General features: G+C 54.0%; 1 protein-coding gene across 5 annotated transcripts in view; it reads left to right on the forward strand.

The window, feature by feature from the left end:
- MUS81 (MUS81 structure-specific endonuclease subunit) overlaps positions 1-14542 on the forward strand; it is a 138006-nt gene that overhangs the window by 36671 nt on the left and 86793 nt on the right. For all 5 annotated transcript variants that reach the window (XM_075569839.1, XM_075569838.1, XM_075569840.1 and 2 more), the window contains exons 4-6: positions 2669-2838; positions 4384-4482; positions 11442-11522. In XM_075569839.1, the coding sequence (XP_075425954.1) occupies positions 2669-2838; positions 4384-4482; positions 11442-11522 (350 nt within the window). The remainder of the gene's footprint in view (positions 1-2668; positions 2839-4383; positions 4483-11441; positions 11523-14542) is intronic.

A 14542-nucleotide genomic window follows, 5' to 3' on the forward strand; every position in this document is an offset into this window, starting at 1 on the left:
GTTTAAGTCACACTCACTTTCCTCCTCCTCCCAGCAATCTGCACCAGGTTTAAGTCACACTCACTTTCTGCCTCCCAGCAATCTGCGCCAGGTTTAAGTCACACTCACTTTCCGCCTCCCAGCAATCTGCACCAGGTTTAAGTCACACTCACTTTCCGCCTCCCAGCAATCTGCACCAGGTTTAAGTCACACTCACTTTCTGCCTCCCAGCAATCTGCGCCAGGTTTACGTCACACTCACTTTCTGCCTCCCAGCAATCTGCAGCAGGTTTAAGTCACGCTCACTTTCTGCCTCCCAGCAATCTGCACCAGGTTTAAGTCACACTCACTTTCCGCCTCCCAGCAATCTGCAGCAGGTTTAAGTCACGCTCACTTTCTGCCTCCCAGCAATCTGCACCAGGTTTAAGTCACACTCACTTTCTGCCTCCCAGCAATCTGCACCAGGTTTAAGTCACACTCACTTTCTGCCTCCCAGCAATTTGCACCAGGTTTAAGTCTCACTCACTTTCTGCCTCCCAGCAATCTGCGCCAGGTTTACGTCACACTCACTTTCTGCCTCCCAGCAATCTGCACCAGGTTTAAGTCACGCTCACTTTCTGCCTCCCAGCAATCTGCACCAGGTTTAAGTCACACTCACTTTCTGCCTCCCAGCAATCTGCACCAGGTTTAAGTCACGCTCACTTTCTGCCTCCCAGCAATCTGCACCAGGTTTAAGTCACACTCACTTTCTGCCTCCCAGCAATCTGCGCCAGGTTTACGTCACACTCACTTTCTGCCTCCCAGCAATCTGCACCAGGTTTAAGAAACCGTTTCAATATTTCATGTGAGTAAGCGCTGCGCAGTCTCCCGACACGCTGGCGCAGGATTAGGACGCAGCGGCCCTGATATATGGAGCCCCTTGCTTGCCGGTGTGCAGTTTAAGAGCACGGGTTGGGTGAAATTGGGCGTCTCCTGGTTCAAGACCACTAAATATTAAGGCAGGCGTGGCAAACTGTAGTCCTCAAGGGCCATCAACAGGTCAGGGTTTCAGGATATCCCTGCTTCAGCACAGGTGGCTAAGTCAACGTATCCACTCCTCGAGGGCCACCACCTTTATTTATACTTATTTATAAAAATGCTTTACCAGGAAGTAATACAGTGAGAGTTACCGCTCGTTCTCACGTGAGTCCTGGGCACAGCGTTATGATGACAATACATGGTTGCATTAAATGCACAGGGTTATACAGTCTTCCACTGAGCCACTGATTGAGCCACCTGTGCGGAAGCAGGGATACCCTGATAACCTCACCTGTTGGTGGCCCTTGAAGACTGGATTTGGCCGCCCCTGTATTAAAGGGACAGCTAATTGCAAGCGCGGTCAGGTACAAGTACAGTATTGGCACATTAAGGCACACAGAACAAGACAATTCGTTTAATAGCTCAGCACGCAATTAGGAGGAATAGTTTGGCGCTGTTCCCCTCGTGGGCAGAAGACAGCCCCCGCCCCAGACTAATGATCTCTCCTAAGCATTAGTGTATATCCTGGAAGTAACACAGGATCCCGATCCATTCGTACTCCTGAGCTGTTCCCTGGGCCCTGTTATCTCCTCTCCCTGGCTTAGTGCAGGGGCTGAGGCAGCAGACTGTGCCAGGGCAGGTCCATGGGCCTTTGTGCTATTCTTGCCTGCAGCTGTATTTGCCTGGATCTTGATAAGATAATTTGGTAATCCTCTTTAAACTAGCCCTAGTTGGCATTCAAACATTAACCCATCCCTTGCTGGTTCATGATTGCACAATCTCTTTTATGGGGGGGTCTGATAGTCCAAAGTCCATCAGGTTGTGACTGACGCTGGGTCCCACCTGAGAAGGAGGGGTTACTAGTCCTGTTTGCTTGCTTTGTGATATCTTCTGTAGTGATGGCGCTTCTTTGGGTTACATCTTCCATAAAATGGCCTCTCTCTTTAAATTATTTTGCCTGCTCAATGTCTGTACACTGCTGCCATCTTGTGTTGAGTCGAAGCTACTACCGAGGATACCCTATAGGATGGGTTTTAAGTGTGCAATTCACCTCCAAAAAAGAAGACCTATCTTGAAAGGGATCACAGTGCATTCATTATCAGTGTATAGATACTTGACACCATTATACAGCGCAGCGTGTTCATTATCAGTGTATAGATACTTGACACCATTATACAGCGCAGCGTGTTCATTATCATTGTATAGAGATACTCATCATCATTAGGCCTCGGATATAGTAGGCGCGGGCAACGGAGCGCACGGCGTCCCGCGTGCCTGCTGCAGAGGCGATCCTTGGCCGGTGTGATGAGGAGACGCGACGGGGAGGTGTGCCCGTGATGTCAAGTGAGTGGTTCACCCTCATTGGCTGAACCGCGGAGGTGACCCGTCCGTCGCGCGACAAAATGAAAAAAAATTGTCTCGCGAAAAATCGTCCGCGCCGTCCTCATTGAGGTACGTCCTTTTGTTTGCGGTGTGCGCGACGTCGCGCGGACTATGGACGCGGCCTTATACAGTGCGGTGCGTTCATTATCAGTGTATAGAGATACTCAGCATAACTATACAGCGCGGTGTGTTCATTATCAGTGTATAGAGATACTCAGCACCTTTAAACAATGCTGCATATAGGGAAGGAGCTCCTCCACTCCTGATGATGATGATTCCTGTTACTCTAGGCCCAGACGCTCCAATCCACTCCCTGCCCAGCTCCAGCGAGACATCGAGCAGAGCGAGCGCGCAGCCGGGAGCCGCTCCCCCCTCTCTCTCCTGTGTGTCCTCTCTCTCCATCCCGCCTGCAGTGGAAGCACAGCAGCCAGAGGGCCGCAACCCAGGGACCTCTCCCTCGGTAAGTGAGCACTCGGGCACTGCTAGCCAAAGGGTTAACACCGATCCGGTGAAATCCCACACAGCCGACCGAAAAACAACCGTTGGTGAACAATTTCACATCTCTGATTGGCTTCTCTAAACTTGTCTAACTGAGCCAAGGGCAAAGATCCGACTGCTTCTCTTTCTCTGGAAATGGGGCAAATTGTATTTCTTAGGGTTTTTTGGGTTAGGGAGTATTTGGCAATCAAGTGTTTTCTTTACCCATACCCCACCCTGTCCTTATCCGAGGGCCAATAAAGAGAAGGGGAGGGGGAGAGAAGGGGCTCTGCTTGTGCAAACTCTTGTTGATCACATAGAGATGTCAGACAAAAGGGAGCAGCCCGAGGAAATCAAACACCCCCAAATCTCTGCTCCCTGTATTTACAAACCCACCTAAATCTCTGCTCCCTGTATATACAAACCCACCCAAATCTCAGCTCCCTGTATATACAAACCCACCCAAATCTCTGCTCCCTGTATATACAAACCCACCCAAATCTCTGCTCCCTGTATATACAAACCCACCCAAATCTCTGCTCCCTGTATATACAAACCCACCCAAATCTCAGCTCCCTGTATATACAAACCCACCCAAATCTCTGCTCCCTGTATATACAAACCCACCCAAATCTCTGCTCCCTGTATATACAAACCCACCCAAATCTCTGCTCCCTGTATATACAAACCCACCCAAATCTCTGCTCCCTGTATATACAAACCCACCCAAATCTCTGCTCCCTGTATATATAAACCCACCCAAATCTCTGCTCCCTGTACAGTATATACAAACCAGCACTCAATAATGATTTCAAAATACCTATAGCTGACAGATTTAGGTATAAGGGTACCAATCCTAACCCTTTGTGTGCTCCAGGATTTAGCTGCTACATCATGTGGCCTAGCACTCCAGGGGTTACGTTCCCCTGAGGAGATTGGATTCTGCGCTCCAGTGACATGCAGGGAAACTGAGGAGGCCGACGCCTCTTTTCCAGTTCAGTGGCGCAGCGATCACATGATCACTCAGAGGAGCAGTCACGTGACCGCAATGTGCCAGAACTCCGCCATCTAAAGGGTTAACCATGTCACTTTGCTCCTAGGAGGGACTGACCCCTTAACCATGTCACTGCCATTAGTACACTTTGCTCCTAGGAGGGACTGATCCATTAACCATGTCACTGCCCTTAGTACACTTTGGCCATAGGAGGGACTGACCCCTTAAATGTTATTTCTTTATTTCTAATGTACTTGAATCAGAGAATCTGTACATTAAATCATCGTATATAAATCCTTATATATGGAAAGAAAGATAACCTAACATCTACATGAAATAAGCTTTATATAGAGGCATGTGGTATAGGAAACATGTTATTCCTCTTTGCCAGTCGGTATCCTGCCGCCCTCATTTTAATTATGTCAAAAGCACGAAATGACCCTTAAAAAATGGTCCTAGAAATCCATCCCCTCTCCCCCCCACACACACCTTTAAATAAAGTAACATGTTTTCTCTTTATGTTCCTTAATACAGAAGAAACAAAAGACAGAAGGGAAAAAGCAGCGGGAGTATGTACCCCAAAAACAGTCGGGGGGCTACGCAGTGCTGCTTACGCTCTACCGAAACACCAAGGTAAGCGTGAGAAACCGCTCTGCCAGGCTCCCACTCCCCCATCAGGGTGACACAGTGACACAGACAGAAGGGAGCTATGAGTCTGTCCCTCCCCCCGCAGGGTGACACAGTGACACAGACAGAAGGGAGCTATGAGCCTGTCCCTCCCCCTGCAGGGTGACACAGACAGAAGGGAGCTATGAGTCTGTCCCTCTCCCCGCAGGGTGACACAGTGACACAGACAGAAGGGAGCTATGAGTCTGTCCCTCCCCCCCCCCGCAGGGTGACACAGACAGAAGGGAGCTATGAGTCTGTCCCTCCCCCTGCAGGGTGACACAGTGACACAGACAGAAGGGAGCTATGAGTGTGTCCCTCCCCCGCAGGGTGACACAGTGACACAGACAGAAGGGAGCTATGGGTCTGTCCCTCCCCCATCAGGGTGACACAGTGACACAGACAGAAGGGAGCTATGAGTCTGTCCTTCCCCCCCGCAGGGTGACACAGACAGAAGGGAGCTATGAGTGTGTCCCTCCCCCGCAGGGTGATACAGTGACACAGACAGAAGGGAGCTATGAGTCTGTCCCTCCCCCCGCAGGGTGACACAGACAGAAGGGAGCTATGAGTCTGTCCCTCCCCCCGCAGGGTGACACAGTGACACAGACAGAAGGGAGCTATGAGTCTGTCCCTCCCCCTGCAGGGTGACACAGTGACACAGACAGAAGGGAGCTATGAGTCTGTCCCTCTCCCCGCAGGGTGACACATTGACACAGACAGAAGGGAGCTATGAGTCTGTCCCTCCGCCCCGCAGGGTGACACAGACAGAAGGGAGCTATGAGTGTGTCCCTTCCCCGCAGGGTGATACAGTGACACAGACAGAAGGGAGCTATGAGTCTGTCCCTCCCCCCGCAGGGTGACACAGACAGAAGGGAGCTATGAGTCTGTCCCTCCCCCCGCAGGGTGACACAGACAGAAGGGAGCTATGACTCTGTCCCTCCCCCCGCAGGGTGACACAGTGACACAGACAAAAGGGAGCAATGAGTCTGTCCCTCTCCCCGCAGGGTGACACAGTGACACAGACAGAAGGGAGCTATGAGTCTGTCCCTCCCCCCGCAGGGTGACACAGTGACACAGACAGAAGGGAGCTATGAGTCTGTCCCTCCCTCCGCAGGGTGACACAGTGACACAGACAGAAGGGAGCTATGAGCCTGTCCATCCCCTCGCAGGGTGACACAGACAGAAGGGAGCTATGAGTCTGTCCCTCCGCCCGCAGGGTGACACAGTGACACAGACAGAAGGGAGCTATGAGTCTGTCCCTTCCCCCTTAGGGTGACACAGTGACACAGACAGAAGGGAGCTATGAGTGTGTCCCTCCCCCGCAGGGTGATACAGTGACACAGACAGAAGGGAGCTATGAGTCTGTCCCTTCCCCATAAGGGTGACACAGTGACACAGACAGAAGGGTGCTATGAGTCTGTCCCTCCCCCCGCAGGGTGACACAGACAGAAGGGAGCTATGACTCTGTCCCTCCCCCCCGCAGGGTGACACAGACAGAAGGGAGCTATGAGTCTGTCCCTCCCCCCGCAGGGTGACACAGGGACACAGACAGAAGGGAGCTATGAGTCTGTCCCTCCCTCCGCAGGGTGACACAGTGACACAGACAGAAGGGAGCTATGAGCCTGTCCCTCCCCGGCAGGGTGACACAGACAGAAGGGAGCTATGAGTCTGTCCCTCCCCCCGCAGGGTGACACAGACAGAAGGGAGCTATGAGTGTGTCCCTCCCCCACAGGGTGACACAGTGACACAGACAGAAGGGAGCTATGGGTCTGTCCCTCCCCCATCAGAGTGACACAGACAGAAGGGAGCTATGAGTCTGTCCCTCCCCCCGCAGGGTGACACAGTGACACAGACAGAAGGGAGCTATGAGTCTGTCCCTCTCCCCGCAGGGTGACACATTGACACAGACAGAAGGGAGCTATGAGTCTGTCCCTCCCCCCCGCAGGGTGACACAGACAGAAGGGAGCTATGAGTGTGTCCCTCCCCCGCAGGGTGATACAGTGACACAGACAGAAGGGAGCAATGATGATGTCCCTCTCCCCGCAGGGTGACACAGTGACACAGACAGAAGGGAGCTATGAGTCTGTCCCTCCCCCGCAGGGTGACACAGTGACACAGACAGAAGGGAGCTATGAGTCTGTCCCTCCCTCCGCAGGGTGACACAGTGACACAGACAGAAGGGAGCTATGAGCCTGTCCATCCCCCCGCAGGGTGACACAGTGACACAGACAGAAGGGAGCTATGAGCCTGTCCCTCCCCCCGCAGGGTGACACAGACAGAAGGGAGCTATGAGTCTGTCCCTCCCCCCGCAGGGTGACACAGACAGAAGGGAGCTATGAGTCTGTCCCTCCCCCCGCAGGGTGACACAGTGACACAGACAGAAGGGAGCTATGAGTCTGTCCCTCCCCCCGCAGGGTGACACAGTGACACAGACAGAAGGGAGCTATGAGTCTGTCCCTCTCCCCGCAGGGTGACACATTGACACAGACAGAAGGGAGCTATGAGTCTGTCCCTCCCCCCCGCAGGGTGACACAGACAGAGGGGAGTTATGACTCTGTCCCTCCCCCCCCGCAGGGTGACACAGTGACACAGACAGAAGGGAGCTATGAGTCTGTCCCTCCCCCCACAGGGTGACATAATGACACAGACAGAAGGGCGCTATGAGTCTGTCCCTCCCCCCCGCAGCGTGACACAGTGACACAGACAGAAGGGAGCTATGAGTCTGTCCCTCCCCCCGCAGGGTGACACAGACAGAAGGGAGCTATGAGTCTGTCCCTCCCCCCCGCAGGGTGACACAGACAGAAGGGAGCTATGAGTATGTCCCTCCCCCGCAGGGTGACACAGTGACACAGACAGAAGGGAGCTATGGGTCTGTCCCTCCCCCATCAGAGTGACACAGACAGAAGGGAGCTCTGAGTCTGTCCCTCCCCCCGCAGGGTGACACAGTGACACAGACAGAAGGGAGCTATGAGTCTGTCCCTCCCTCCGCAGGGTGACACAGTGACACAGACAGAAGGGAGCTATGAGCCTGTCCCTCCCCGGCAGGGTGACACAGACAGAAGGGAGCTATGAGTCTGTCCCTCCCCCCGCAGGGTGACACAGACAGAAGGGAGCTATGAGTGTGTCCCTCCCCCACAGGGTGACACAGTGACACAGACAGAAGGGAGCTATGGGTCTGTCCCTCCCCCATCAGAGTGACACAGACAGAAGGGAGCTATGAGTCTGTCCCTCCCCCCGCAGGGTGACACAGTGACACAGACAGAAGGGAGCTATGAGTCTGTCCCTCTCCCCGCAGGGTGACACATTGACACAGACAGAAGGGAGCTATGAGTCTGTCCCTCCCCCCCGCAGGGTGACACAGACAGAAGGGAGCTATGAGTGTGTCCCTCCCCCGCAGGGTGATACAGTGACACAGACAGAAGGGAGCAATGATGATGTCCCTCTCCCCGCAGGGTGACACAGTGACACAGACAGAAGGGAGCTATGAGTCTGTCCCTCCCCCGCAGGGTGACACAGTGACACAGACAGAAGGGAGCTATGAGTCTGTCCCTCCCTCCGCAGGGTGACACAGTGACACAGACAGAAGGGAGCTATGAGCCTGTCCATCCCCCCGCAGGGTGACACAGTGACACAGACAGAAGGGAGCTATGAGCCTGTCCCTCCCCCCGCAGGGTGACACAGACAGAAGGGAGCTATGAGTCTGTCCCTCCCCCCGCAGGGTGACACAGTGACACAGACAGAAGGGAGCTATGAGTCTGTCCCTCCCCCCGCAGGGTGACACAGTGACACAGACAGAAGGGAGCTATGAGTCTGTCCCTCTCCCCGCAGGGTGACACATTGACACAGACAGAAGGGAGCTATGAGTCTGTCCCTCCCCCCCGCAGGGTGACACAGACAGAAGGGAGCTATGAGTCTGTCCCTCTCCCCGCAGGGTGACACATTGACACAGACAGAAGGGAGCTATGAGTCTGTCCCTCCCCCCCGCAGCGTGACACAGTGACACAGACAGAAGGGAGCTATGAGTCTGTCCCTCCCCCCGCAGGGTGACACAGACAGAAGGGAGCTATGAGTCTGTCCCTCCCCCCCGCAGGGTGACACAGACAGAAGGGAGCTATGAGTATGTCCCTCCCCCGCAGGGTGACACAGTGACACAGACAGAAGGGAGCTATGGGTCTGTCCCTCCCCCATCAGAGTGACACAGACAGAAGGGAGCTATGAGTCTGTCCCTCCCCCCGCAGGGTGACACAGTGACACAGACAGAAGGGAGCTATGAGTCTGTCCCTCTCCTCGCAGGGTGACACATTGACACAGACAGAAGGGAGCTATGAGTCTGTCCCTCCCCCCCGCAGGGTGACACAGACAGAAGGGAGCTATGAGTGTGTCCCTCCCCCGCAAGGTGATACAGTGACACAGACAGAAGGGAGCAATGATGATGTCCCTCTCCCCGCAGGGTGACACAGTGACACAGACAGAAGGGAGCTATGAGTCTGTCCCTCCCCCCGCAGGGTGACACAGTGACACAGACAGAAGGGAGCTATGAGTCTGTCCCTCCCTCCGCAGGGTGACACAGTGACACAGACAGAAGGGAGCTATGAGCCTGTCCATCCCCCCGCAGGGTGACACAGTGACACAGACAGAAGGGAGCTATGAGCCTGTCCCTCCCCCCGCAGGGTGACACAGACAGAAGGGAGCTATGAGTCTGTCCCTCCCCCCGCAGGGTGACACAGTGACACAGACAGAAGGGAGCTATGAGTCTGTCCCTCCCCCCGCAGGGTGACACAGTGACACAGACAGAAGGGAGCTATGAGTCTGTCCCTCTCCCCGCAGGGTGACACATTGACACAGACAGAAGGGAGTTTTGAGTCTGTCCCTCCCCCCCGCAGGGTGACACAGACAGAAGGGAGTTATGACTCTGTCCCTCCCCCCCCGCAGGGTGACACAGTGACACAGACAGAAGGGAGCTATGAGTCTGTCCCTCCCCCCGCAGGGTGACAATGACACAGACAGAAGGGCGCTATGAGTCTGTCCCTCCCCCCCGCAGCGTGACACAGTGACACAGACAGAAGGGAGCTATGAGTCTGTCCCTCCCCCCGCAGGGTGACACAGACAGAAGGGAGCTATGAGTCTGTCCCTCCCCCCTGCACGGTGACACAGTGACACAGACAGAAGGGAGCTATGAGTCTGTCCCTCCCCCCCGCAGGGTGACACAGTGACACAGACAGAAGGGAGCTATGAGTCTGTCCCTCCCTCCGCAGGGTGACACAGTGACACAGACAGAAGGGAGCTATGAGCCTGTCCCTCCCCCCGCAGGGTGACACAGACAGAAGGGAGCTATGAGTGTGTCCCTCCCCCCGCAGGGTGACACAGTGACACAGACAGAAGGGAGCTATGAGTCTGTCCCTCCCCCCCGCAGGGTGACACAGTGACACAGACAGAAGGGAGCTATGAGTCTGTCCCTCCCCCGCAGGGTGACACAGTCACACAGACAGAAGGGAGCTATGAGTCTGTCCCTCCCCCCACAGGGTGACACAGTGACACAGACAGAAGGGAGCTATGAGTCTGTCCCTCCCCCCGCAGGGTGACACAGACAGAAGGGAGCTATGAGTCTGTCCCTCCGCCCGCAGGGTGACACAGTGACACAGACAGAAGGGAGCTATGAGTCTGTCCCTTCCCCCTTAGGGTGACACAGTGACACAGACAGAAGGGAGCTATGAGTGTGTCCCTCCCCCGCAGGGTGATACAGTGACACAGACAGAAGGGAGCTATGAGTCTGTCCCTTCCCCCTTAGGGTGACACAGTGACACAGACAGAAGGGTGCTATGAGTCTGTCCCTCCCCCCGCAGGGTGACACAGACAGAAGGGAGCTATGACTCTGTCCCTCCCCCCCGCAGGGTGACACAGACAGAAGGGAGCTATGAGTCTGTCCCTCCCCCCGCAGGGTGACACAGTGACACAGACAGAAGGGAGCTATGAGTCTGTCCCTCCCTCCGCAGGGTGACACAGTGACACAGACAGAAGGGAGCTATGAGCCTGTCCCTCCCCGGCAGGGTGACACAGACAGAAGGGAGCTATGAGTGTGTCCCTCCCCCGCAGGGTGACACAGTGACACAGACAGAAGGGAGCTATGAGTCTGTCCCTCCCCCCGCAGGGTGACACAGTAACACAGACAGAAGGGAGCTATGAGTCTGTCCCTCCCCCCCACAGGGTGACACAGTAACACAGACAGAAGGGAGCTATGTGTCTGTCCCTCCCCCCGCAGGGTGACACAGTGACACAGACAGAAGGGAGCTATGAGTCTGTCCCTCCCCCCGCTGGGTGACAGAGTGACACAGACAGAAGGGAGCTATGAGTCTGTCCCTCCCCCCGCAGGGTGACACAGTGACACAGACAGAAGGGAGCTATGAGTCTGTCCCTTCCCCCTTAGGGTGACACAGTGACACAGACAGAAGGGTGCTATGAGTCTGTCCCTCCCCCCGCAGGGTGACACAGACAGAAGGGAGCTATGACTCTGTCCCTCCCCCCCGCAGGGTGACACAGACAGAAGGGAGCTATGAGTCTGTCCCTCCCCCCGCAGGGTGACACAGTGACACAGACAGAAGGGAGCTATGAGTCTGTCCCTCCCCCGCAGGGTGACACAGATAGAGGTTTTGTATGGGGAATTTGGGTGTGCTGTTACTTATCCTCCTTAATCCTAATAATAGTAACTTCATTTGAAATAGCGCTTTTCTCCCAATGGGACTGAAAGTGCTTCACAATTACAGCAGCACAATCTGTTATTTGGTGCCTGGGGCACAGGAGATAAAGTGACTTGTCCAAGGTTACAATCAGCTGACCCCAGAAATGGAACCAGGCTCCCCTGCTTCCCTCTCAGTGTCATTGTTTGCAGAGTCCGTGTGGTTTGTCACTGAGCCTCTCCTCCCTTTCAGAGTCCCAGTGCCCGGGGCTACATGAGCAAGGCAGAGCTGCAGAGAGAAGCACAGCCTCTCTGTGACAAAACATTCACCCTGGTGAGAAACTCGTGCACCATCCTACCTTCCCATCGTGTGTGTCTGTGTGTGTGTCTGTGTGTGTGTCTGTGTGTGTGTGTGTGTGTGTGTGTGTGTGTGTGTGTGTGTATTACAGGCATACCCCAGTTTAAGGACACTCACTTTAAGTACACTCGCGAGTAAGTACATATCGCTCAGTAGGCAAACGGCAGCTCACGCATGCGCCTGTCAGCACGTCCTGAACAGCAATACCGGCTCCCTACCTGTACCGAAGCTGTGCGCAAGCGGGGAGACTATAGAGCCTGTTACACATGCGTTATTTACATCAGTTATGCACGTGTATGATGATTGCAGTACAGTACATGCATCGATAAGTGGGGAAAAGGTAGTGCTTCACTTTAAGTACATTTTCACTTTACATACATGTTCCGGTCCCATTGTGTACGTTAATGCGGGGTATGCCTGTATATTGCCTAGTGCAGTCCAAAAACAGAAAATGGTATATGAGGACTAATATGGGGTGCCAGCAGAAAGACTGGGATCCCAAACCTCTGCAAAACAATATAGAAAAGAGAAAAATCTACAGCCCTCACCAAGATGATGTTGTCATGTATTTATTCCCACCGTGTGAAGTAACCGGACACAGCAGTTTGAGCAACGTTTCGGACAACTATGGGTCCTCCAACACATATATAACGATTCCTGCGCTCCTACCAATTAGGCTAAAATAAAATAGTCATTTCATGAATAAGGGTTATTTAGTTAAACCCTTTTGCCAAAGCGTTATAAGCCTGCCGCCCTGTCAAGGCATAACCAAGCAGTTTACCTCTATAGTAAGGTAACTATGATACTGCCTTTGGTCAGCTTTTAATTGCACTACTCACAAAAGCATATGCTTTATTTAACCCCTTCAGGGCTTTCCCACATTTTCACTAGTCCATGGGACAATAATTACATATATTCAGTGTAGGTACCTGCAAATTCGGTTATGCCCTGACAGGGCTGTAGGCTTATAACGCTTTGGCAAAAGGGTTTAACTAAATAACCCTTATTCATGAGATGATTCCTAGTGGAAGGAAAGTGTAACTTGTTGAAGGTTATTCGGGGGATGGATCTCCTCATATACAGACAGAAAAATTCCACATAGCATAATATTGATTACTATGGCATAAAATGGACACACAGAAACACACATATTCCCTGGGTGGTGGAAGCAGTGACACACAGAGAAACACACACATTCCCTGGGTGGTGGAGGCAGCGACAGACACAGAAACACACACATTCCCTGGGTGGTGGAAGCAGCGACAGACACACAGAGAAACACACACATTCCCTGGGTGGTGGAAGCAGCGACACACAGAGAAACACACACATTCCCTGGGTGGTGGAAGCAGCGACAGACACACAGAGAAACACACACATTCCCTGGGTGGTGGAAGCAGCGACACACAGAGAAACACACACATTCCCTGGGTGGTGGAAGCAGTGACACACAGAGAAACACACACATTCCCTGGGTGGTGGAAGCAGCGACAGACACACACAGAAACACACACATTCCCTGGGTGGTGGAAGCTGCGACACACAGAGAAACACACACATTCCCTGGGTGGTGGAAGCAGCGACACACAGAGAAACACACACATTCCCTGGGTGGTGGAAGCAGCGACACACAGAAACACACACATTCCCTGGGTGGTGGAGGCAGCGACACACAGAGAAACACACACATTCCCTGGGTGGTGGAAGCAGCGACAGACACAGAGAAACACACACATTCCCTGGGTGGTGGAAGCAGCGACAGACACACAGAGAAACACACACATTCCCTGGGTGGTGGAGGCAGCGACACACAGAGAAACACACACATTCCCTGGGTGGTGGAGGCAGCGACACACAGAGAAACACACACATTCCCTGGGTGGTGGAGGCGGCGACACACAGAGAAACACACACATTCCCTGGGTGGTGGAAGCAGCGACAGACACAGAAACACACACATTCCCTGGGTGGTGGAAGCAGCGACACACAGAGAAACACACACATTCCCTGGGTGGTGGAAGCAGCGACACACAGAGAAACACACACATTCCCTGGGTGGCGGAAGCAGCGACACACAGAAACACACACATTCCCTGGGTGGTGGAGGCAGCGACACACAGAGAAACACACACATTCCCTGGGTGGTGGAAGCAGCGACACACAGAGAAACACACACATTCCCTGGGTGGTGGAAGCAGCGACACACAGAGAAACACACACATTCCCTGGGTGGTGGAGGCAGCGACAGACACAGAAACACACACATTCCCTGGGTGGTGGAGGCAGCGACACACAGAGAAACACACACATTCCCTGGGTGGTGGAGGCGGCGACACACAGAGAAACACACACATTCCCTGGGTGGTGGAAGCAGCGACACACAGAAACACACACATTCCCTGGGTGGTGGAAGCAGCGACACACAGAGAAACACACACATTCCCTGGGTGGTGGAAGCAGCGACACACAGAAACACACACATTCCCTGGGTGGTGGAAGCAGCGACACACAGAGAAACACACACATTCCCGGGGTGGTGGAAGCAGTGACAGACACACAGAGAAACACACACATTCCCTGGGTGGTGGAAGCAGCGACACACAGAGAAACACACACATTCCCTGGGTGGTGGAAGCAGCGACAGACACAGAAACCCACACATTTCCTGGGTGGTGGAAGCAGCGACACACAGAGAGACACACACATTCCCTGGGTGGTGGAGGCAGCGACAGACACAGAGAAACACACACATTCCCTGGGTGCTGGAGGCAGCGACACACAGAGAAACACACACATTCCCTGGGTGGTGGAGGCAGCGACAGACACACAGAAACACACACATTCCCTGGGTGGTGGAGGCAGCGACACACAGAAACACACACATTCCCTGGGTGGTGGAGGCAGCGACAGACACAGAAACACACACATTCCCTGGGTGGTGGAGGCAGCGACAGACACACAGAGAAACACACACATTCCCTGGGTGGTGGAAGCAG

This window comes from Ascaphus truei, chromosome 14, assembly GCF_040206685.1.
Source record: "Ascaphus truei isolate aAscTru1 chromosome 14, aAscTru1.hap1, whole genome shotgun sequence".
Taxonomy (NCBI): Eukaryota; Metazoa; Chordata; class Amphibia; order Anura; family Ascaphidae; genus Ascaphus; species Ascaphus truei.